Source organism: Nycticebus coucang, chromosome 19 (assembly GCF_027406575.1).
Source record: "Nycticebus coucang isolate mNycCou1 chromosome 19, mNycCou1.pri, whole genome shotgun sequence".
NCBI classification, from domain to species: Eukaryota; Metazoa; Chordata; class Mammalia; order Primates; family Lorisidae; genus Nycticebus; species Nycticebus coucang.
In genome coordinates, this window is record NC_069798.1 from 57867977 (window position 1) to 57893314 (window position 25338).

Consider the following 25338-nt stretch of genomic DNA (forward strand, 5'->3'; position numbering starts at 1 on the left):
TTGTAGAGACAGAGTTTCACTTTATGGCCCTCGGTAGAGTGCCGTGGCGTCACACAGCTCACAGCAACCTCCAACTCCTGGGCTTAGGCGATTCTCCTGCCTCAGCCTCCCCAGTAGCTGGGACTACAGGCGCCCGCCACAACCCCATTTTCTTTTATCCAACCATATATTCTACAGTCATTGTTAAAATTTATTAAGTGTATCTCTTCCACTAGAATGTAACTGCTATAAGGACACAGATTGATATCTTGTTCATTATTGTATGCCTTGCCTACTAGAGAATAGCAGCTCAAAAAATGTTTTTAAATGAATCAATTAAATAAATGGCAAAGTAATTTTGGCTAAGATAAATCATATTTCAGCTAAATCTGTCAAAACCTACTATTCCTCAAGTATGCTCAACACTAGAAATAGAAAATTGAGTAGATGTGGTCTCTATTTTCCAGATGTTCAATGATAAGCATGAAACTAAATGCATCTCAGTATAATAGGTATAAAGTATAGCAAGGCTACAAAGGACAGGGCAATGAACCCACACAAAGTAAGGAAAGGCTCTGAAGAATACCTGACATTTAACCAAGCCTAAAAGGATATGCTGAACATTAGACAATCTAAAGAAATAAGATACAGCATCTAGTATCTAGTGACCCATTTCTCAGACCCCCCAAATTATCTACTGATGTGTATTTTGTATCTACTTTTAAAAACACATGCATATTAAATAGGAATTGTCTTTTGCTGCACACAATTATTTTTCTTTTGTAGTGTAAGAGTCTGAGTACATTCCACTTATTTAAACAAGTGTTAATTTTTCTAAGGTGAACAGTCTTACTAAAATTTTTTTCTGATGCATTCCACTGAGTGAAAGCTACTTGTTTAAATTTTGCAATCAAGTTTATTAAAGTAAAACGTATATAGAAAAATGGACCCATCTCAAGTCTTTCAACTTTTGACAAATACATACATTCATGTAACCACCACCAGAATCAAGATACAGAACATTTTTGTCACCCTATGAAGTTCCCTATTTCCCCTGAAAGCCAATCCCCGTCCCACGGAACCATCCATAAGCAACTATATTTTGACAATTCTAGAATGTTTTAGAGGTGGAATCATGTAGTATTCACTCTACTGTAAGTGCTTTCACCCAGCAGGGATTTTGAGATTCATGCATGTTATGTGATTTAGCTGTTTGATTTTTATTACTGACAAGTATTCTGTTGTATAGATATATAGTTTGCTTATCTACTAACTGCTTGAAAGATGTTTATTCAATTTTAGGCTATTACAAATAAAGCTTCTATGAATGGCAAATGTACAAGACTTTATGTACATATGCTTTCATTTCTCTTGACTATATACATGAAATTAAATTGGTTACATGGTAATGCTTAAATTTATAAAAAGAACTGCCAAACTTTTTCTAACCTGTTTTTATACCCACCAGCAATGACTATCACAGTTGTCCCACACATTTCCCAACACTTAGTATTATAGTCTGTCTCATTTTGTCTATTCTAGTGTTAAGTGCAGTGGTAACCTAATATGGTTTTAATATACATTTCCCTGATGTTCAATGATGGTGAGCAACTTTTCATGTGTTTAATGGACATTTTTTATCCCCTTATTGACTAGTGCTTTTAATTCTGATTTACTTCAATCTATTGTTTCTTAATTTTTTGTGCATCTAAGGCAGTGGTTCTCAACTTTCCTAATGCCACGGCCCTTTAATACAGTTCCTGTGGGTCATGACCCACAGGTTGAGAACCACTGATCTAAGGAATTGTTGTAAATAACAAGTATACCCCATTTTATTGCACTTTGCTTTACTGCACTTCACAGATACTGCATTTTTTGCAAATTAAAGGCTTGTTGCAAGTCTGCATGGAGCACGTCTAATGGTGCCATTTTTCCAACATGTGCTTACTTTGTGTCTCTGTATTACATTTTGGTAAGTCTCACAATATTTCAAACTTTTTCATTACTACTGTATCTGTTATGATCTTTGATGTTACTGTTGTAATTGTTTGGGGGTACCATGAACCATACTTACATAAGTCTGAGAACTTCATCTATAAATGTGTGTGTTCTGACTACACCCATGACGTGCTGTTTCCCTTTCTCTCTTCTCCCCCCCATTCCCTGAGATAAAGCAATAATGAAATGGTCACTGAGTGTTCCAGTCAAAGAACTGAATGTCTCTCACTTTAACTCAAAAGCTAGAAAATGATTAAGCTTAGTGAGGAAGGAATGCCAAAATCCAAGACAGGCCAAAAGCTAGACCTCTTGTGCCAAACAACTAGCCAGGTTGTAAATGCAAACAAAGTTCTTGAAGGAAGTGCTACACCAGTGAACACACGCATGATAAGAAAATGAAACAGCTTTATTCCTGATATGGAGAAAGTTTTAGTGACCAAGGAAAAAGGAAACCAGCCATACCATTCCCTTAAACCAAAGCCTAGCCCAGAACAAGTCCCTAACTCTCTTCAGTTCTCAATTCTATGAAGGGTAAGAGAGGCGAGGGAGCTGCAGAAGAAAAGTTTGAAGCTAGCAGAGGTTGGTTCATGAGGATGAAGAAGTCTTCTCCATAACATGAAAGTGCAAGCTGTAGAAGCTGCAGCAAGTTATCCAGAAAAATCTAGCTAAGTGATGAAAGTGATTACACTAAACAGATTTTCAATGTAGCTAAAGTAGCCTTCTATTACAACAATATGTCATGTAGGACTCTCAGAGCTACAAAGAACCCAATGCTTTGTTTCAAAGGACAGGCTGACTCTCTTGGTAGGAGCTAATGTAGCTGGTCACTTTTAAGTTGAAGTAAATGTTTACTTACCCTTAAGAATTATATCTACTCTGCCTGTACTCTATTAATGAACAATAAAACCTAGATGACAGCACATCTGTTGCACAGCATGGTTAAGTGAATATTTTAAGCCCACTGTTGAGACCTATTTCTCAGAAAAAGATTCTCTTTAAAATATTATTGCTCACTGACAATGTGTCTAGTCACCAAAGATCTCTGATGGAGACAAAGAGGAGATAAATGTGGCTTTCATACCTGCTAAACACAATATCCATTCTGCAGCCCATGGATCAAGGAGCAATTTCAACTTTCAAGTCTTATTTAAGAAATACACCTCATAAGGATATAGCTGCCATAGATAGTGAGACCTATGATGGATCTGGACAAAGTAACTTCAATACCTTCTGGAAAGGATTAATCATTCTAGATACCATTAAGAACACTCACAGGCTGGGCATAATCCTAGCACTTTATGACTTTGAGGTGGGAGGGTTGCTTAAGGCCAGAAGTTCAGGACTAGCTGAGCAACACAGCAAGACCCTGTCTATAGAAAAAAACAGAAAAATCAAACAGGTGTGGAGACATGCGCCTGTAGTCCTAGCTGTTTGAGAGGTTGAGGAAGTAGGATTGCCAAAGCCCAGGAGTTTGAGGTTGGCAAGAGCTATAGGATGCTGTTGCCCTCTAGGTTGGGCAACAGAATGAGATCCTGTCCCAAAAACAAACAAACAAACAAAAAAACAAAACCCACACAAGAACATTCATAATTCACAGAAGAGCTTAAAATACTCGTAATAACATTAACAGGAGTCTGGAAGAAATTCTTTCCCACCCTAATGGGTGTCTTTGAGGGGGCCCAAGACTTAAGTAGAGAAAGTCACTGCAGAAGTGATGGAAATAGCAAGAGAATTAGAAGTAGAGCGAGCCTGAAAATGTAACTGAGTTGCTGAAATCTCATGATAAAATTTGAATAGATGAGGAAATCCTTCTTATGGATAAGCAGAGTTGGTTAATAGCAGAAATCCTCACCTTTTCCCATCTTAGAGTGAAGCTGTCAGTTTTCCAGGTTTTTGCAGATTCCCTTCATTAGCCTAAGGAAATCCCTTTTACTCCTGATATACTGAGAGCTTTAAATCATGAATGCACACTAGATTTTGTAAAATGCCTTTTTTTTGTTAAATCATAGCTGTGTACATTGATATGATGCCTTTTTTATTGTTAAATCATAGCTGTGTACATTAGTGCAATCAAGGGGTACAATGTGCTGGTTTCATATACAATCTGAAGTATTCTCATCAAACTGTTCAACATAGCCTTCAGGGCATGTGAAATGCCTTTTTTTGCATCTATTTAGATGATTAGGATTTTTCTGGGTTTTCTTCCTGTCAATGTGATGAATCATACTGATCGAATTTCCAAATGTTAAAATCATCTCCCGTTCCTAAAATAAACTCCATTTACTCATTATGTATCATCTTGTCCTTATATTTTTAGGCCTTGTTAAATTTTGTCTAGCATTTTTGTAGCAATGTTTATGAAAGGCATTAGACTATAATTTTCTTTTCTAGTAATACCTTTCTCTGTTTTGGTATCAAATAATAAGTTGAGAAATGTTGCCTCTTTTTCTATTATTTGGAAGAGTCTATCTAGAATTTGTATTATTTCTTCCTGTACTGAATAACAAAATCACCCATGAAACCACTGGCTTCAGATTTTCTTTGTGGGTAGGCTAACGTAGTAGCACAAAACTCACTATTGTAATTATTTATTTTCAGTTTCACTTACTAAACTATGATCTCTTCGACACAGTCCCAGTCATTTCTATATTCACCTCATGATGCCACCCCATTACCGCCCTTTCTCCCTAGGCTCAGTCATACTGGCCATCCCCAGGTTCCCCAAGACATATCAGGTTTTTCCTTCTCTCAGAGATTCAGCACTTCACTTGATGGTATCCTCAGTCTCTTAGTAAGTGCCAGTTTAAACATTCCCTCTTCAGCCGGTTCTCTTCAGACCCTGCTATCAAAGAGATCCTCACCTATCTTTCTCTATCGTTCAATTGTCTATTCATTCCTTTGATCAGACAGGGTTGGGGTTCTTGGGCTTCTCGTTGACTTGTACATAATTATGTGTTTGTGTTTATATATAGCTATATGTATATATGCATATACATATTTTCATACATAAATTTTGTTCCTAGTGACTTTTGTTAAAATGAAGTTTTAAATTTTTATACAGTACAATTCATCAAACTTATCCTTTCTGGAGTGAGTTTTTTGTGTCTTGTATTATACAATAAAAGTTCCCTTGTTCTTATGTCATACATACTCTTCTAATACTTTCAGATTTTTCCTTTCACTTTTCGTTATTTAGAATTTATTTGTATATGGTATGAGATAGAAATGAAATTTATGTTTTTAACCAAATACAAGTCTTAGTACAGCTACCACTTTAGAATTCATTAAGATAAATTACACATCAGAAACAAACATGGCAAAAACTTTACATTTAAATATTGGCTTTCACTATTTGTGCTAATAAAAATTGGAAACAATACCTAACAATATGGAACAGGTAAATTGTTTATTCAGAATCAAATACCACAGCACTGAAAATGAATGATGGCTCTCTGATATGGCTCTATCTCATATACATAAGGAATAATAAAACACATTTTAAAGGCATCTTCTACCCTTTTTCCCCATTATAGTCAAATTTCCTGAAAAAACTGAAGGTGACCACTTTTTTTCCTAAACACCTACTCATTCTCAAATAAATTCTTGTTTTCCTTACATCAGAGATAAAGCTTTCACTAAGACAGCTAATGGTGTAAAGTTCAATAGCTGTTTTTCAGTCTTCATTTTCTCCATTCAAGTGGAGAAAATTCAATGTTTTCTGCATTCAACTGACTTTGTTAAGCATGCCTTCTTTTGTTAATAGGCTCTCATCCCTCGGCTTCTGTGAAAATTATTCCTTTGATTTCCCCCCTATGTCTCTGACCAGCATAGAACAGTTTCTATCTGGACATTAAATTTTGAAGTTACTCAAATCTTCTATTCTCACTCCACATTTTCTATCCTAGAATGTTTAATCATATCCTTGTCTTCAGTTATCACCTATATGCAGAGTCTCAACAAATCATAGTTCCAAGCCCGCGTACATAATCCAACCTTGATAAATCCACTTCGAGACTTCAAAGACACTCAAATTGAGTAGGCTTATAGTCAAACTCATATTCCCCATGAGCCCTGTTTTTTACCCTCCAAAAATCACGAGTGTTCACAATTTCAGGAGGATGGCACCACCTTCCACTCGAGCATGCAAATCAGAGAACTAGGAATATTCTCTATTCTTTTTTTTGCAGTTTTTGGCAGGGGCTGGGTTTGAACCGCCACCTCCAGCATATGGGGCCGGCATCCTACTCCTTTGAGCCACAGGCACTGCCCTATACCCTATTCTTTCCCCATATTCAACCCAACAATCTCGTTTACTTTGTCTCTTGAATCTGTTCATTTGCCTTAATCTCTCCCAACACACCCTCAGTCCAAGATGTATACCATTACTCTACTGCACTATTGCAATGCACAAATAGGTCCCCCCGTATCACTCTAAATCCTCTCCGATCTTTTGTTTTGCTTTTTCCAAAATGCAAATTTGAACATCTTTCCCCATCCTAATCAAGGCTAAAATCCTTCATATGACATTTTGGATTAATGTGTGTCTCTGTCACTTCACTGTAATTCTGTGAGGAGGGAGCATCTCAGTACCCATCACCATAATACACACTTAGGAGACTCCACATGTTTGCTGAGTTTTCATTTCAGATTATTATTTCAAAGGTAAATGCAACATGCACTATAGCCACCTATAGAGGCTGTCTTTCTTTAATTTTTGTTGCTCTGGAACGAGACCTATGAAGATTCAAAATACTTAAAAACAAACCGTAAAAACCACTTTTTATGCTAAAGTAACTTACTATACATAAAACTGCAGTGATTTCAAACCAACATTTACAAATTACTTATTTTATTATTGCTAAGCACCTGTATATTAAGCAGTATTATTACTTAGTATTTACTTTTTTTAAAAGGTCACATTTTATTCAAACTTACTGAAAAAGAAACCTTTGTTTGCCAAGCTTGAATTGTTTGAAAACCTCCAAAATAAATGCATAACTATCAAAATTTTTAAAAAATGTATCCATGCACCAGAAAAGGTTATCTAGTTTATACCCGTGGAACCCTAACCATGCTCTGAAAAACAATAAAACATTAGACATTGCCAAAACTGCAATGTTACTTGTGGTTATTTTAAGACTATCAAAGCCAAAAATAATTTTTGAAATGACTGACGTGCTTGGGGAGAAAAAACATCTTTTACATTTTCATTGCTAGAGTTACAAACTCTAACTAGACTATCATTATTTAGATCCTTTACATTAGCTGTGAAGGCCTAAATTAATGAAAATCTTGCTAAGGAGAAAGTAAGTTTCCCAACACGATTAATGATGACTTATGACAAGGAGAGATCAGCAATTACTAATATTCTAGGGTGTGCTAGTTCTTACACATTTTTACTATCCAAAGGTTGATAATAAACCTCTATGTATTGTGGTGGGGAGAAAGTACCTACTGGAAAAACTGGAAAGTTGATTTGTTATGGATTTACAAGATCACACACACAAGTCCATGACTTTGGGATAGAAAGCAGAAGCAGGAAACTACACTTACATAGGAAATCAGTCATGGAAGAACTTCTATATCCAACTCCTTATAACTCTACTAAGGAAAACATTTTTTTTTTTTTTTTTTGTAGAGACAGAGTCTCACTTTATGGCCCTCGGTAGAGTGCCATGGCCTCACACAGCTCACAGCAACCTCCAACTCCTGGGCTTAAGCGATTCTCTTGCCTCAGCCTCCCGAGCAGTTGGGACGACAGGCGCTCGCCACAACACCCGGCTATTTTTTTGTTGCAGTTTGGCCGGGGCCGGGTTTGAACCCGCCACCTTCGTATATGGGGCCGGCGCCTTACAGGCTGAGCCACAGGCGCTGCCCTAAGGAAAACATTTTAAATCCATTTTCAACTTGCATTTTAGAACTCAGCCCCTAAATTAAAGCTCCTCCCTTTCAGCCCTTCTGACTTAATTGCTTTTTCAGGCTTTAGCTGCTAAAATTTGATATTTGTTTTGTTTTTAAAAACCTATCAAATGTTCTTGATACATACTAATATTTAATTAATAACTGATCATAGTAACAACATTTACTGTGCACCAGGCACTGGGACAGGAACATTCACAATTCTGTATACTTTCAAAATCATCTTTGACAGATGAACGCAAGGGAGGCTGAAAGAAGATAAGTAGCTTTTTCAAGGTCTCAAAAAATAATTGGTAGAACTGGGATTTGAACGTAGGCTTTTCTGATAAGCACAATCCTCTTTAGGAACCCAAAATGCTCAAACAAGCCATTTCCAATCATGCCCTCCCATGCCATTCATTAATCCTCTATTTTTCTATTGCAGAATAGTTCCATTTTTAGTTTCTTTGGCAAGCTCAATTAAAATAAGGATCAGCAATTCCTTTTTCTAAGAAATATGTACAGGATACTGTTTTCCGAATATTGAGTGAGTTTTTTCTTCATGTTTTTCTTTAATATACGGCACAGAAAACATTTACCATTAAAATATGAAGAGCTGATATCCCATAAAAAATATTTTAAATATTTGGTACTGACATTTAAAAAAAAAAAAACTTTGTACCGAAAACAAAATTAAAAAACTCAAAAGCTCATTCGAATGAAAATTTTCATTCACAGAGCCTGAGTAAGCTGAAATTAAAGCCTACTCTTACCTGTTGGCATACCTTTACTCGGAAACCAATAACCTGATCTAGGGTTATATAAGAATGCTCTATTTTAATTTTTCCACAGCATTAAAGGAGATACTTTACCGCTTCAACGTAATATGTCACTTACCTAACACTCATAATTACTACTGCCTATTGGAAGCTGTATAGTAAAAAAGGAAATCTAAAAGGGGTAGCAGAGGCAATGTGCAAGTGAAGAAAAATAAGACCTGTCAAGAACAGTAATCTAATAGTGTTGCATGTAAAATAGTCCCTTTACCACCGCAGAGCGTAAATTAAGGAATGACATAAAAGATAAAGTTGATCTCCTAAACTTAGAAGTATGCTTACTTTATGTGTTCACATCTAATAAATCAAAATTCTAAAGTACCCAACTTTTAAAATTCTTAAGTTCCACAATAAAAACCTTGAATCTAGACTAAATGAACGACTCAGAAAGGTTGCAAGGCACAGTGGTAAAAGAATAGCTTTGGACATAAGCGAAATACCGGTGTCTCCTTGGAACACTTACTGGTGCAGTTATTTGACCGGGTCCTCCAACCTCCCTAGGCTTAACTTTACTATCTCGCTACTGGTTGGTCAGCATTTGACATGTTGAAGAAACCCTGTTGTGTAAACCTTAAATGTTTATTGAACACCTAATAGTTTGTTGTCCAAGGCGACGGTGTTCGCATACCCCAGCAAATCCAAACCTCTGCGCTCCATTTTCCGTTTAATGTCCCCGCCTGCCGCCCCCGCCCCCGCACGGGTCTAATTCCAGGACGCGAGGAGGCGCTCTGAGGTCCAAGAGGCTGGTGCAGCCGGTGGGCCTCCGAAATGAGCAGGCACATGGCAGAAAAAAAGGAAAGGCTGTCACATTCTGACCACTGCACTGGGCACTTGCTACACCTGCGGAGGAAATGTCACCCACTGGCAGCAAACAGCAAGAAAAAGCGAAGCGCACTGAGGGGGCAGCGCGTCCGTGGGTGAGAGATCTGGTTCAGGTCCGGGTGCCGCCACACCTCTGCGCACCGGTCCCTGAACTTTACCTGGGACTTATCGGGTCAGGCCTGATCTCCGGAACGAGGGCTCCTCAACGCGAACGCAGGCCCCAGTGTCACTAAAGCTTTCGAGCAGAGTTCTCCCTGCTCCTCGAAACAACAGCCAGGAGGGTTTCCCTAAAACCACCGCCACAACCGCTTCTCCACCACAGTAAGTCCCAACACCTACCGGCGGCTGCTCTCGCGATAATTTGGCGGTCTGTCCTCGCCCCCGACAACTCCAGTCCCCGCCCTTCTCCTCTGGCCAATAATAGAGGAGTTGTGGGCGGGGTTTTGCGTTTGAGTGAGAGAGCGGCCTTCAATCTTTGCTCTCTGGAACTGAGAATAGGCGGGGCTGAGGCAGAAGGGGGCGGGGCACTCACCTATTCTCGCGAGATTGGAGACCAGGAAGACGCCTGCAGAGCCCGGCTGCTGGTGCAGCAGCAGCTGAGGCAGCAGGTGCTGCTGCGTCCGGACCTCCTGCCTCCGAGCGTACGCCTGGTCTCCAGGTGTGGAGGAGGGACGCGGTCAGGTCCGGGCTGTAGAGGTGCGCTAAGCCTTCACTGCGGCTTAGGAGGGATTCAGACTGCGGCCTGTCAGAGCTAGTCAGGGAGGCGCCCACACTCCTGACAGGATAAGATGGCGGCGATGGCGCCTGGAGGTAGTGGCAGTGGTGGCGGCGGCGTGAATCCCTTCCTTAGTGATTCAGACGAGGACGAGGACGAGGTAGTGGCGACAGAGGAGCGGCGGGCAGTACTTCGGCTGGGTGCTGGAGGCGGCTTAGATCCTGGCTCTGCGGGCTCCTTATCGCCACAGGATGCCGTGGCCGTAGGATGCAGTGCACGGACGGGGCTCCCTGGGGAGGCGTCGGCTGGTGCGGTGGCCCTGGGGAGCACTGGAGAGACCCCGGCCCGATTGTCAATTGATGCCATCGCGGCTCAGCTGTTGCGCGATCAATACTTGCTGACCGCCCTGGAGCTGCACACCGAGCTATTAGAGAGCGGCCGCGAGCTGCCTCGGCTGCGCGACTACTTCTCCAATCCAGGCAACTTCGAGAGGCAGAGTGGGACCCCACCAGGGATGGGGGCGCCAGGGGTCCCTGGAGCAGCTGGCGTTGGAGGCCTTGGAGGTCGGGAACCGAGTACGACGTCGGGTGGAGGACAGCTTAGTAAGTGGACGCAGCCTGTCACACTCCAGCAGAGTTGTTGGGATTGTAAGGAGTTACGGGCGGCCGAGGGCTATTTCTGAGTGGTACTAAGTATAGGGACCTTTCGGGGAACGAGAGTTCGGGGCTGGGATGGTGTCTTTTGCGGTGAAAGCAAGAGAATCCCGTGGTGACTTCTACTTCCAACCCTTGGCTAGTGTTGCACTTGCTCCTGGTTCTTGGCTCCTGTGTCGGTGTCGGTATCTATAAAATAGCAAGAGTTTCTGGCTTATTGGCTATTGTAGAACTCCAGAAGACTCCCTTGTAAACGGGTTTATTGCTTTAAGCATTTTCCCTTTTTCTCCAGTTACCTAAATCACACTACCAGGAAGTGGTGTTTCTTAAATTACCCCCCAGTAATTCTTGTTCTCAGGAGAAAGACTAGAAAATGCTGCTCTTTCCGCAAACTCAGATGTACTGAAGACCCTTTGTTTTGGAGATGACTTTCTTATCCCAAAATTGGGTTTTCTGCTACATAAAATGTGTTCTATTTAAATAAAGTGCATGTAATTAACTTTCAGTGCCTTAATTCTCAGTTGTGTTCAAAATGACAAGAAATCCAAGGAGCAGTGTAGGCAGGTTCTGACTGAAGTCTGTCTCACCATCGTACCACCCTGCAGGCTTTTCCTCTGCATAAGATGGTTTACTTTTTTCTCTTGTTATAAACATTTTTAGCAGCATAGTGTAATCGCCCACCCCATTCATTATGTACTGTATTTATAAGCATTTCTTATGGTTTGGGAAGCATTTTAGATTTCCCCTCACTAATGTCTGAGATGTTTAGTGTGTTATCTGAGGCCAACTAGAATTTGACCTCGTATGTTAATTCTATATTAACAAATTGTAATGTCAAACTTTAATACTGTAGACTAATTGATGTGTGTGTCTTTACTTTTGAATGGTGCCAGAGACTTAAATTGCCAAACTTAGACAAAGTAGAAGTGCAAAGAGTGCATTTTTTATCAGGGTAACTCTTAAGCACATTTCCCTCTTAGATTTCCTCAATAGATATAACTTCTTACTCAGTATGTAGGATAATCTTTTTCAGGAAGAGATTTTCTCATTGCTGACCTCTTACGACTTATAAAATGTGACAAAGAGCAATGTACAAAGTTGTGGCTTTTTTGAAAGAGAATCTAAATTATCTAATGATTTTCACTTTACAAGCTTTAGCTCAAATTCAACTTTGTAAACTGCTCTCTCCACTCTCCCAGTTGCTTGTTTCTTTCCCGTACACTTTCAAACATACATCATAGCCTTTTAGCCTTTTAGTTTGATTTGTTGACAGTATCATGTTTCTGGATAGTTTTTCAGAAACATCTTTACAGTAAATTCCTCATACTTTGCATAGTCCCTGGACTATTGTTAAAACATAACTGAGTTGTATTTGCTGTGCTTTCAACTGTATTAACACAAGGAAATAGGTTGTTCCTTATTTCATAACTATTCATTTAGTTTTAAGGAATTGCCTTATCTTTTCAGCCCGCTTTATCATGACCTTATACTATTACTGTTTATATTGAAAGTTCCCCTTTATAAACATTTTATTGAAAAAAATTATAATTTAAGCTCGTTAAGTATTTTAGCAGTGTTTTAGAGTAAGAAGTTACTTCCAAAAGCCTTTGCATTATACATTTTTTTAGTTTCCTGAAATAACTTAAGTCCTGTGATCAAAAATCACAATTAAATATTCATGTGCACCTGTCCTTTTCTATTATTCTCATTTAGGTACAGGAGATATATGTGTGTTTGTATGCGTGTGCATACATGCGAAAGTTACTTTATTTTTAGTTAATACAAAGCAAATGAACAGTAAAGGGGGAAATAGACATTACCCATAATCACATCAGTGATATTTGCCTTTCCTCCCTTTTCTATGCATATATTTTAAAAGCAAAGATTGGAATAAACTGTTATTAATATGTTTTTATGTTATTTGACAAGCTCTATTTTTTTACCATCAACTTAGACATAACATTTGCATACAATAGTATGCACCCGTTTTAAGTGTTACAGTTTCATGAATTTGGACAAATTAGTCACTACCAGTTACAAATATAGAACATTTTTATTATGCCCAGAATTTCTTCACTCTTTGCACTCAATATTCTCACTCCCATATAGACATGTTATCACTTAGAACAGTATTATCTCCACCTGGGCTTGGGCACTGTTGGCATTTTGGGCCTGACAATTCCTTGCCATGGCTGCTGTTCTGTGCATTATGCAATGTTTAATACCATCCCTATCCTTTACCCACCAGATGCCGGTACCAATCACCCCCACTCCATGCCACCCCAGTTATGACAATGAAAAATGTCTCCAGCATTGCCTGGGGAAGAGAAGGGTGAAATATCCCCTGTTGAGAACCACTTCTATAGATAAGATTCACCTCTTATAAAATTTCGTATAAATGGAAATCATGGAGCATATACTTTTTGTGTGTCTGTCTTTTACTCAGCATATTTTTGAAATCCATACCTTTTGTGTGTGTGTGCTACTAAGTCTTTCCTTTTTGGGTTTTATTCTTTCATCTTTTATTAGACATTTGTGTTTTTTCCAGTTTGGAACTGCTATGAACAAAGCTGCCATCAATGTGTTTGTACAAATTTTGTATGAAATGTTTTCATTTGGGGGTTAATACTTTAAAATAGAATTGCGGGATCATGTAGTGTATATATTTACGTTCATAAGAAACTGCCAAATCGTTTTCCATAGTTTTAAAGTTTTTACCACCAATGTAAGAGAATTCCAGTTTCTACACATACCCCTAAATATTTGATATTTTCAGGCTCTTTTAGTCATTCTAGTGAAAGTGTCGTGGTATCTCATTGTGGCTTTAATTTTCATTTCCGTGATGACTAGTAATGCTGACCTCTTTTTCCTCTGCCTTTTGCTATTTATATATTTGTGAAGTGTCTGTTCACATCTTTTGCCCGCTTTTTAATTGGGTTTTTTGTTTGTTTTGTCTCATTACTGAGTTACAGGAGTTCTTTACATCTTCTACATTGAAGTCCTTTATCAAATGGCATTTTGCAAATACTATCTCCTGTCTACTTTACCTTTCTATTTTCTTAACAGCATATTGCCTTGTGAAGAAAAGTTTTTATTTTCAGCAAGTCCAGTTGGAGAAGTTTCTTAAACGATTTATGTTCCTTATATCCTATATGATAAATATTTGCCAACTCAGGATTGCAAACTTTTTTTTCTATTGTGTTTTCTTCTAGAAGTTTTATAGTTTTAGCTTGTTCAGTTAGGTCTATGATGACAGGAACTATATCTTAATGAAGGTATCATAAAAGAGAGAAGAAATATTCCTTAAATAATCCCTCCCATAAACATGCAGAGTACAAATGCATTGTGTATGTCAAAAATATCAATTCCTATAAATCTTAACTGACATTGTGTATGTCAAAATATCAAATCCTATAAATGTCTTAACTGAATCAGAAAATAGATACATGCTAAAATATTTCTGTAAAACTGTGGATAGTACCATGGTTCTGAAGATTTTGAGTAAACTCCAGAGCACACAAATCATATTCTCTTATATTCTCTGGGACTGAGCTACAGCCTACTTCTAAAGGTCCTCTATATTCAATTCTAGCATGTTGGTTGTTACTACATAGGTCTGATTTTATAATACTCAGTAAGCACTTATTGCTTGATTATAAACAGTACAAAGATTAGTTGTAAGGATTATATAAAATATTAGTTTGTTTTGGATATATTTTGATTTGGGTGTGTATGTTCTGAAAATTCTGAAGAATACCTCAGAACATTAAATGTATAATCAAAAGTAGTTTAATGATGTTTTAAAACAATTTTATGATTAACTTTGTAATTTTAGATTTGGTGAATTTTTCCTTAAAACTGATGACCTAAGTTAATACTATAGTATAGCAGCACCTTTTAAATATATTTTAAGAAGTATTCATACTATATTTAATCTTGGTTACTGACTAGAAGAGTAATCCATATTTATAAAACATTCAATTATAAAAAGAATATATAGCTTTGATTTTTCAGAAAAGAAACATCTACTTATGGAAGAAAATTACTTTTAACAAATATTCTAAGGAAGTCTTGGTGTCGGATAAATTCCTATAACATCATTGAGATGTTCTTACTAGTTTTATTTGATGAACTAAGGGGATCCTTTGTATTTAATATTACTTGCTGGAATTATGTATATTGTGTGTGCTGTGTATGTGTGTGTCTCTCTCCTCTATTTTTGCCAGTTGAGCCAGAATAGCTCCTATGCAGTAACTGTTTTGTTTTCCAGTTAGATTGCAAAGATAAAAATTGTGTCAATGACATTGATTAACACTGAACAAATTGTATGAATAGCCAGAGGAATGGTGGTTCTGCTTGAAGTGTTAGGGCTCTATCAAAACTAGGCCATAATTTCTTGGGTGAACCTAGCTCTTCAAACAACAGAGGTAGTATATGGTCAAATGGGAAGGGCAAGTGATTTATGCCTTTCAGTGATAAATTTATTTGTATTTACATGCCTTCAAATTTTTACAAGGCAGCTAATCAGGGGACAATCATGTATGGTTCAATTTAATGATTTTGCATGTGAGTTTGGTGCTTTCCTGAATCATCTTTTTCTTTTTTTAATCTATTCTCAGTACTATTTAAGGGTACTTATCTCAGTATGCTCAGTGTTCCTTTCTTAGTCTCACCAATACTAAGATATCATAATTGCTTTCTTCCAAAGTTCTCGTCTCTTCCTCTCTATGAAGTAGTTACCTTCTGTTAGATTGGGATTGGGTTTAGTGTTTCCTCAGCTTTCTGAAACAGAAAATAACAACAGAGTATTTCTAAAATTTATTAGATTCACTATTTTTAATTGAATGAGACTTTCTACTATTGCCTGAACCATTGAAATTTCTAAATATATCTATTATATAGCTGTTAATTTTTCTTGTCTGTGCCTTTTCAGTTCCAAAATTATTATTAATTCCTGTGACAATTTAGTCAGATAGTCTTTGCCTAGCACGGTAATTTGAATATAATTGGTATTCCATATTTTTACATTGATATATTTATTAAACAATGTGATAAGTTAAGGATTGCAGGGATCCAAAAGTTCAATGCATGTCCTTTAATTTATGCCCTGATGGAGAGGTAAGACTACCATGAAAGAATTATAAGGCAGCTAATCAAGGGACAGTCATGTATGGTTCAATTTAGTAATTTTGCATGTGAGTTTGGTGCTTTTTCATTCCTATAAAAATAATGTTTTACAATGTAAACATTTTGCCATAGAAAATTTTTTGTTGATTGTAGAAATGAAATGGCCCTTGTGTTTGATCCTCCGGAATAGGTGAAAATTTAAATAAATAATTATTTATATTATTAAATTTATTATTTAGCTATATTTATACTCTTTGTTCTAAGTATGGAAAGGAAAAAAGTGAGCGAAATGGTGAAGGAAAGATAATAACTACATTTTTCCTTGTTTAAAACATCATCTGGGAACAAACATGAAGCTCCCTGCTCTTACCTACTTCTTCCTATAAATACTATGATGTTTGACTCTGAACTGTGATTTTTAGATTAGTTCTGCTAAAAACAGCCTTGTTGATAATTGTTTGAGTAAATGATGCTTGACTGTTCAGCTGTACTTTGAATGTAGTGCCTCTGCCTAGAAGGGGATGAGGGGTTGCTTTAGTTTGGTGTTGATCTACTTCAGCTCTCTTACATGAGTATTTGTTTCAGTGTTGCAGTTAACTTCTAAAAGTGGTTGCTGGCAACAATTTATTGGATCTGTACTGGAGGGACAGTGATAGCTCTCCAACTTCATATATATGAGGACTGACAATTAGGTTCACAAATTGGTCCTAAGAAAAAGTGCTACATACCTCATTTCTAAATATCAGTATGGCCACCTTAGACGTACTTCTATATTATGCACCAATACCAGTGCCAATGCACATTTCAAAGCAATTTTGAAACTCTTTTTCTAAAATAGCCTTTAAAGCTTTTGTCCTATTACCCTTGATGTCCTGAATGCCATGTTATCTTTGGGTAAAGAAAAACGTCACTGGGGGCCACTCTCCCTCATCAGTATTCCAATACAGTTGGTTATTTGTTTAGTGGCTAAAAACTCCCTCACAGACCAGTGCCATGTGATCTAGTACATTATCATGATGCAAGAGTCATGAGTTGTTGGCCAAGATTTTTAGATAAAATTTTCCTGTTTATGAATGTTCACTTGGTTTGCTATGCTTCTCACAACCAGCCAATGATTTTGATCCACAATTTGACACATTTTTGCAATGTTTTCATCAGTTCTGCTTGTTTCTGGCCACCCTGACCTCTCTTCATCAATGTTGCTTTCTCTCCCCTCAGAAAAATGTTTAATCCATTTATACACTGCCGTTTTCTTTATGGCTTTATTCCCATAAACTTGTACTAACATGTCCCTGATTTCACTTCCACTCTTGCCAAGTTTAACAAAAAATTTAATGTTTGTCCATTGTGCTTATCCCAAACATTGAAGATGGCACACAAAAACATGCTACAACAATTACTAATGCCACTCAGCAACAATTATCACCACCACATGTTGACATGAACACAACTGTGAGATGCTGATATATTAAGCTTATGAAACCTTACCAAATTGTTTTTTTGTTGTTGTTTTTGTTTTTGAGACAGTCTCACTATGTCGACCTTGGTAGAGGGCCATGGTGTCAGCACTCACAGCAACCTCAAACTCTTGGACTTCTTAAGCAATTCTTTTGCCTCAGCCACCCAAGTAGCTGGGACTACAAGTGCCCACCACAACACCCGGCTATTTTTTGTTGCAGTTATCATTGTTGTTTAGCAGGCCCAGACCAGTTTTGAAGCCCCCAGCCTCAGGGTATGTGGCTGGCACCGTAACCACTGTGCTCAGAGCACCAAGCCCTTACCGAATTATCTGTATAGTACTGCCAATGTCAGCACGCAGTGTGGTAAGTTTGTGAACTTAATTGTCAAACCTCATACAGTACATGCAGTTTCCTTACACACTAAGGAAATCTATATAGGAAAATCTGAACAAGTATAAATTGGTTAATTTTCCTTATAAGTAGAATCCTCAAAGATTTCTGAGAAACAAATATCCTGTACAATTGAATATAACAATGGTATTTACCAAGATTCAGCAAAAGGTGACACTAGATTATAGCAGGATCAAGAATACCCTAGGAACTGATAGGTTTGGATTATTGCAAGATACTTGACAAATATCTCATGTTAATATGGGTTTTATCAAAGTAGCTATGGAAATGTGTATAACTTATAAAGCAATAGTAGGTCTGTGCTGTTCTATACCAACTATAATTTTGAACTCAACCTATTATTTGAAGACCACTGGACTTACAGTACCAATGTCTGATCTTCAGTTCTTTCTCTACCACTTACCAGCTCTTTCAGGTTGGATAAATCACCCAGGCCGGGCTCAAACCCACTAGCTTCAGTGTATGTGGTTGGCGCCCTACTCACTGAGCTGCAAGCGCCAAGCCACTTTGTGATTCTTTTATGAAATAAAAATATGAAGCACTGAAGAAATTCTAGATCAGGTTTGCTAATGATGAAAGGTTGAGAAAGATACGTATTATCTAACAAGGCAATTCATAGGGTTAAACTGTACTGATAAATATATGGTATCCTAATTAAAATGAGTGCTACCATACTTTTCCATACTGCTTGAATCACATTTTTAACTAAAAAAAGTTTATAAACTTTAAATGTATCTGTTTGAAATTTGCATGAGAAATTTCTTATGAGTGTTTCTATTTGAATAGCAAGCAAAAATAAGACTAGGGAATTCTACTGATTTTAAAGCAAAAAGCAGCATAGAATAGTGGGTTAAGAGCAGAGACTTTGAAATCAAACTACCTGGCTTGGATCTTGTTTCTGCCATTTTTTTACCCTGTGATTTTGGAAAAATTGCTTAATGTCTCTGTGCCTATCTTTGTTCATCTGTAAAATGAGGATGCTAGTACTTTGTAGCACTGCCCCTCAGGTGAGCATCAGCTGAGTTGATATTTATTAAGTCATTGGCAGTAAGTCTGTGTAATTGTATAACAAATATTAAAAGCCAAACTCTATTAGGACTTTGTGCTAGTTCAATAAACTCTGCTACCATACCATTAATGAGTTATATTTTATGTTTATTAAGACATTGTTGGGTGGCACCTGTGGCTCAGTGGGTAGGGTGCATATACCGAGGGTGGTAGGTTCAAACCTGGCCCCAGCCAAACTGCAACAAAAAAAAACTGGGCGTTGTGGCGGGTGCCTATAGTCCCAACTACTTGGAAGGCTGAGGCAAGAGAATTGCCTAAGCCCAAGACTTGGACGTTGCTGTGAGCTGTGACACCTGGCACTCTGCCTAGGGCAACATAGTGAAAAGGACATTTTTACCCACATTTTAGAGATTTCTTTAATTGCATTCATGTAAGTTTTAAATCTAATTTCTTCTTACTGGTTTCTTTGTAGGTAATAGTTCCTTTTATAACTAAAAAAGACTTGTCTTTATTTGGAACTTATTTTTTTTAAGTTAATGCATGTTGCCATTGCAGAACAAATATTTATAAATCAAACAATGTGAGGTAGACAAAGTGAGCAGAAAAAAGCCCAGAAACAAACTCAGTGAGCCCTTAGTGTGGGATACAGAAAGTAAATCAGTGGAGGACGGGTATGCTAGTTAATAAACGATGGTTCTCCTTTCTTTATCTTCACCATACAAACACCCAACAAAACAAAGTTGCTAAATGAATTGAAAAACTAAAAGCAGGAACTGTAACTTGAAAATCTGTAGTCATATTTTATCATTTGTCCTTAATGATTAATCTAGCATTTCCATTTTGTGCTATTTAATATGTCACAATAGTAAGAATGCTGATTTTTGTCTCCTAAATCTTTAAATGAGAAAAGTAGACTGTATTAGTAGGTAATTATTGAATCTTCGGTCTCCCTGGAATCGCTTGATTTTCTTCTACAAGCAATATTTTATTTTGAGTGTAGTTTTGATCAAAATCTGTGTAACACAAACTTTAAAAGGTAACATGCATATGCATGCACTATTGGTAGGATACTCATGTAAGGGTAATTTGGCAATAGCTATCCCTTTAAAAAATACATTTGGTAATCTGAAGTTCCTTTTTTGGCGTAAAAGTAAATGAACCTAGACTTTAAATAGCTTTTACAATAAATAAAGGTATTAAAGATTGAAAGCAACCTAAATGTCCAAAAGTAGGGCATTGGTTAATGAAGATAGTTACCAATATGTACTGATGTAGAATGATAAGATAGATAAAAATATATATAAATTGAATAAATTAGGGTGCAGCCATTGTGTGTGATACAATTCTATTTATATATAAAAAGAGAAAGAAATCTGCATATGGCTAACATACTAAATACATGCAGAGAAGTCTAAAGAATGATAGTTCCTGCATGGGACTACTGATTGAAAGATGAAAACTGAGTTTTTATGTGTGTCCTTTTATATTTTCTTGCATATTAAATCTTAAATGGTGGGACTGGGATTTTAACCTGCATCACTGATTTCAGAGTCTTGGTAGAACACTACGCTACTGCCTTATGTCTACACATCATTTCAGAAATTAGATTTAAAACTTACATGAATGTAATTAATGTAGGTAATCTAAAATGTAGGTAAGAATGTCCTTTTTTTTTTTTTTGAGGCAGAGTCTCACTATGAGACTCACTCACTATACTCACTATACTCAGAGTATATCTTGTTTACTTAGTCACTGTAGCCTGTGTTAATGCAGAAGGCAGGCCAGGTCATATAAAATGGACCATTTAAAAAATAAAGCGACAGACCATAGCACCATACTAAGCATAGGTGAATAAGCTGCTTAAATCATCACTTTCTTTCATCAAAGTGGCCACACTTTGCAGCACTAAACTTAAATCAAAATTAGGATGTTCACATCCTGCATGCGATTGTAGGATATCTGAGCCATATTTCAGGATTGACTAATATCACCTGAGAGCCAAATACAGTCATTACCTATTCTTCTGCGTGAAATAATCAAGCAAAACCAAATTAGCTTGCATTCTTTTATTCAGTCTTAAAGGTCTTTTGCATGATTACCTCTGAGTTTCTGGTTCACCCTTGGAGTATGACTAAGCTTCAAGGAGGAATAGAACACATTGTCAATCATGGGTGTAGCCACCTTCCAGATTTTCTCACCTATTATGTCAAAAATCCTCAGCAGTTAGAAGCTGTGTTCATTTGTTTTTGAAACCAGCTGGTCCTGTTGTAGGTGGATAAAATTGTTCAAGGTAGTGTCATCAAATTTTTTGTTATTTCTAGCCATCCTTGATGGTGTAACCTTATGTACTACACCGTAGTTCAGACTTTTAGTTCACATCTGTACCATCCAGTTTTGGCCTTATCCTGTGGCTTTAATCTTTTCATCCATCCTTTCGTTTGCTTGAAACCTATTTATTCATGTCACTCCAGCCAAAACCTTTTGAATAAAATTGCTTCCTACCATCCAAAGCAGTTTTTTCAAAACTTTTTTATTAGCAAAAGTACATATTACAGGAAAAGAATTTACAAATTTTCTTGAACTAAGAATTTTAATATTTATCTGTTTTGCATAATACATTTACCAAAATATTAAATGACTTTAAAATATTTAATTATGGATATGTATGATAAAGTTCTTTCTATAATTTTGCTTCTCGCTACCTTTTTAACCGTGCTGTCCATATGTAAAACCTTTGTTCCACTCACATTATTTCTTTTTTTTTTTGGAGGCAGAGTCTCACTATGCCAACCTCAGTAGAGTGCTATGGCGTCACAGCGCACAGCAACCTCAAACTCTTGGGCTTAAAGGGATTTTCTTGCCTCAGCCTCCCAACTAGCTGGGACTACAGCCACCTGCCATGACGCCCAACTTACTTTTGTTGTTGTTATTGTTGCAGTTGTCATTGTTGTTTAGCTGGCCCAGGCCAGATTCGAACCCACCAGCCTCAATGCATGTGGCTGGCGCCGTAACCACTGTGCTACAGGCACCTAGCCCATCTACTCACATTATTTCTTCAACGTCCCCTGACCATGCCTTGTTTTCTTGAACTCATTCCTGGTGCTTTTTTCCATATTATTTTTCCTTCTCTTGAAATGCCTGTCCTCTGTTCCTTCTTTTCTTTTTCATGTCCTGTGCAAACTTAAAGGACAGTGCCTTCCTTTCCTTAAAGCTTCTGCAGCCCATAGTGATCTCTAATTCTCTGAACTTGCAGTATTTTTTTGTCTGTTCTACTTATGGAAATTAATTATATATTGACTTGTGAACTTACATGTATTTCTAAGTCTTACTGGAATTATTGAAATTTTTATGTGTTAATGTTTTAGCTGTCTAGATTTTTTAAGGTTTAGCCCATTATCTCATATGTCTGTATCATCTTTGACACCTGGTACAAATGTCCAAGGAGACAATTTATAAATGTTTATTTAACATGAAAAGAGACCATGTTAATTATTTACTTATGTACAATTCTTGATACTGTACCAGCAAACATTTCAATAAATGGTGAATTTATGCTAAAGAAATGATCTTTAGGTTAGTAGTGTCCTATAAATTTATAGTAGCAGTCCATAGATTTATAAGTTTGGAATATTTCCTTGTAAAAAGTAGTCTTTTTTTCCACAGCCTATTTCCTCAAATCTGCCCCAACAAGATTGAGTCAAGGCTGCTGTTTCTGAGGCCTTTCACAGTTGTCAAATCTGACTTACCTGGAATCTAGGAGATCAGAACCCAATGTTAATATACTCTTACATATTATGCAAGAGAACCAGCAGTTTAGAGTGCCAGCTTTCCCACGAGAGAGCTTGAGTTAATGTTCCTTTTCCACCACTCCCTAGTTGCATGACTGTGGATAAGCTGTTTCCTTTACTATAAAATGCAGATGGTAATGACTCCTCTTGCACAGGATTGTTAATGAAGGTTAAATAAGGTTATCTATGTAAAGATCCTGCACAGAATAAATGGTCAAAAATAATGTTTATAGTAATAATTGCTCTTGTTATTATTACTAGTAATAATCCTCTTTACCTCCTTAAATAATGATAAAAAACCATCTGGCATTATAGAAATAGTAACTTAAATAGTTTATCAGTAAAGTTTCAGTGTTTAAATCTCTTCCTAAGTTTATATCTTTTGACTTTGAAGTTTAGCTTGTTAATGAAATCTTGTGACAGAGGAAAGATAAGGACTGTAGACTGCTCCTAGCTTGCTCACAGATAATTTTTTTTTTAACTTTTAACATGTAAATGTGATTGTATTATTGTTATCTGTGTACATGACTTAGTCCCAGTGACTTATAAGCTTATTTAAGGCAAGGACAAAGTTTTGTTGAATTTTGTCTTTAAACTCCTTCTCATGGATTAGTAAATATTAATTGAATAAATACATAGCTTCGGTTTTCTCATCTGGAAAAATGAGGAGGTTGGAGTTTCTCTAAAGTTACTTCTGGCTCTCAAATATTTTGAACATAGGGGTCAGTGAAAAATGAGCTCTGGCAATAGAGAAGAATTAAGAAAATTAGGAAAACATAAATGTGAGTTTTGCAATGGGTAAAAGTAAAAGGCTTATTCCCACTTTACTTATTTATTTATCTATTTATTTAACCCATCTATTTGTTTATTTATGGAAAGATATCTAGATTCTGCTATCCAGAAATTAACCTTTTCCCTCTTGTCTACCATGTTTGTTCTCAAGTGTTGCAAATCCTTACTCTCTTTACCACCAAGATTATTGCTTTATCTAGGCATTCCAAACAATTTCAGAATTGAACTTGAGTAGTACAAAGCGGAGTACCTGTGTGGTTTTACTCTGGCATTCATAAATAACACTGCTCACACAAAAGAAAATGTTCATTAATATTGAATGCAATTTTATATTATTTCCAAAATAGAAAATTTAGTCTTACTCCTTTTAGCTTTCATATTTTGGAGCAGCCTTATAGGTTCTCCTTCTTGGACATGTATCTCTGAGATTCTTCCTTATGTGGATAGCATACATGTATTAGAATGTTTATAAATATAATTACTTTTAAGCTATGCTTGTTAATTATATCTTTACAATTATTGATGTACTTATGTGTGTCTGTGTGTATATATAAATACATTTTTTTAAACTCCATTACTCATGCTGGAGTACAATGGTGCAGTCATAGCTCATTGTAACCTTGAATTCTTGGGCTTAAGTGATCCTCCTCTGTGCTCAGACTCCCAAATAGCTAGGACTACAGGCATGTGCCACCACACCCAGCTAAATTTTTAATTTTTCTTAAGAGACAGAGTCTTGATGTGTCTTGCCCATGCTGGTCTCAAACTCCTAGCCTCAAGCATTCCTACCACCTCAGCCTTCCAAAGTGGTGGGATTATAGTCACCATGCTGGCCAGAATTTATATATTCTTATATCTTTCTTTCTATGTTATTTTTCATGACAAATTTTTTTAGTGTGTTTCAATAAATTGTCTTTACTGGAAGAATTGTAATTTAAAGCTAACTGCTTGATTTTTTTTCCCCCCCATCATTTGAGAATTGGATACTTTCATGATTGTTGAATATTAAACTATGTATTAAATGTAACTATGGAAAGAAAATACAAAAAAAAAGTTCATATAGTACAGAGAAGACTTACAGTGGAAAATTTGCATTCTACTCCTCAGAGCCAATTACTATTAACAACTTATTGTGCATATTTACAAAAATATTTAATGCCAGTAGGAGTGTGCACAAACACACTAGCATGGACCTTTATATCTATGTTCTTTAAAAAATTACACTTTGTAATACCTTTCTGTCAGTCACTTGATAAGTAAGTAGTTGTTCAATAAATAGCAAATTAAGTTAACCAATACTCTTTTACCAGTCAACAGGTGGTCAGTTTTTCTGATGCATTTGCTTCCTAAAGTGCTATGTAATTTTCAAGGATTTGAGACTAATTTTTTTAACAAGAATAAAAGTGCTTTCTTTAATCAGTACTAAAATATGTGTATTAAATATAAATACTTATGAAATTAATCTGCATATCTTATAGTCACACTGTATAATGGATTCAGTTATCAGACTTGTTAAAACTTACAAAGAGGTTTTTCTGGTTTGCCAACTATGATTAAAGTACCTAACTTAGATTCTGAGTTACAAAGTGAATTATTAAGAAGTTACACAACAAGCCTTCTACTACTTGAAGAAATGTTCATAGTTAAAATACTTCATATTAGACTAAGGTAGCTTCTTTCTTAAAAGAGGTTAATTTTTCCAAACTCTTCCTTTTTTAGAACATTTGGAGCACAAAGCGCCTTTGCTTGTCCTGGAAAAGAATTGTGGCTGAATTTGAATCTAAAGCAATATATATACTTTGGAGCTACAATATAATCTGTTAGAAGTCTAAAGAGCCAAAGTATACTCTA

General features: G+C 36.7%; 2 protein-coding genes across 9 annotated transcripts in view; one reads left to right on the plus strand and one right to left on the minus strand.

Annotated features, from left to right (window-relative positions):
- PIGN (phosphatidylinositol glycan anchor biosynthesis class N) overlaps positions 1-9857 on the minus strand; it is a 111509-nt gene extending 101652 nt beyond the window's left edge. For both annotated transcript variants that reach the window (XM_053571633.1, XM_053571632.1), the window contains exon 1: positions 9692-9857. The gene's annotated coding sequence lies outside the window, so the exon portion shown is untranslated. The remainder of the gene's footprint in view (positions 1-9691) is intronic.
- Positions 9858-10087: 230 nt separating this feature from the next.
- The window catches only part of RELCH (RAB11 binding and LisH domain, coiled-coil and HEAT repeat containing), a 117013-nt gene continuing 101762 nt past the window's right edge, over positions 10088-25338 (plus strand). For all 7 annotated transcript variants that reach the window (XR_008375969.1, XM_053571455.1, XM_053571456.1 and 4 more), the window contains exon 1: positions 10088-10850. Coding sequence is in view for 6 of the 7 variants with exons in the window: in XM_053571455.1 (XP_053427430.1) it covers positions 10322-10850 (529 nt within the window). In the remaining variant the exon portion in view is untranslated. The remainder of the gene's footprint in view (positions 10851-25338) is intronic.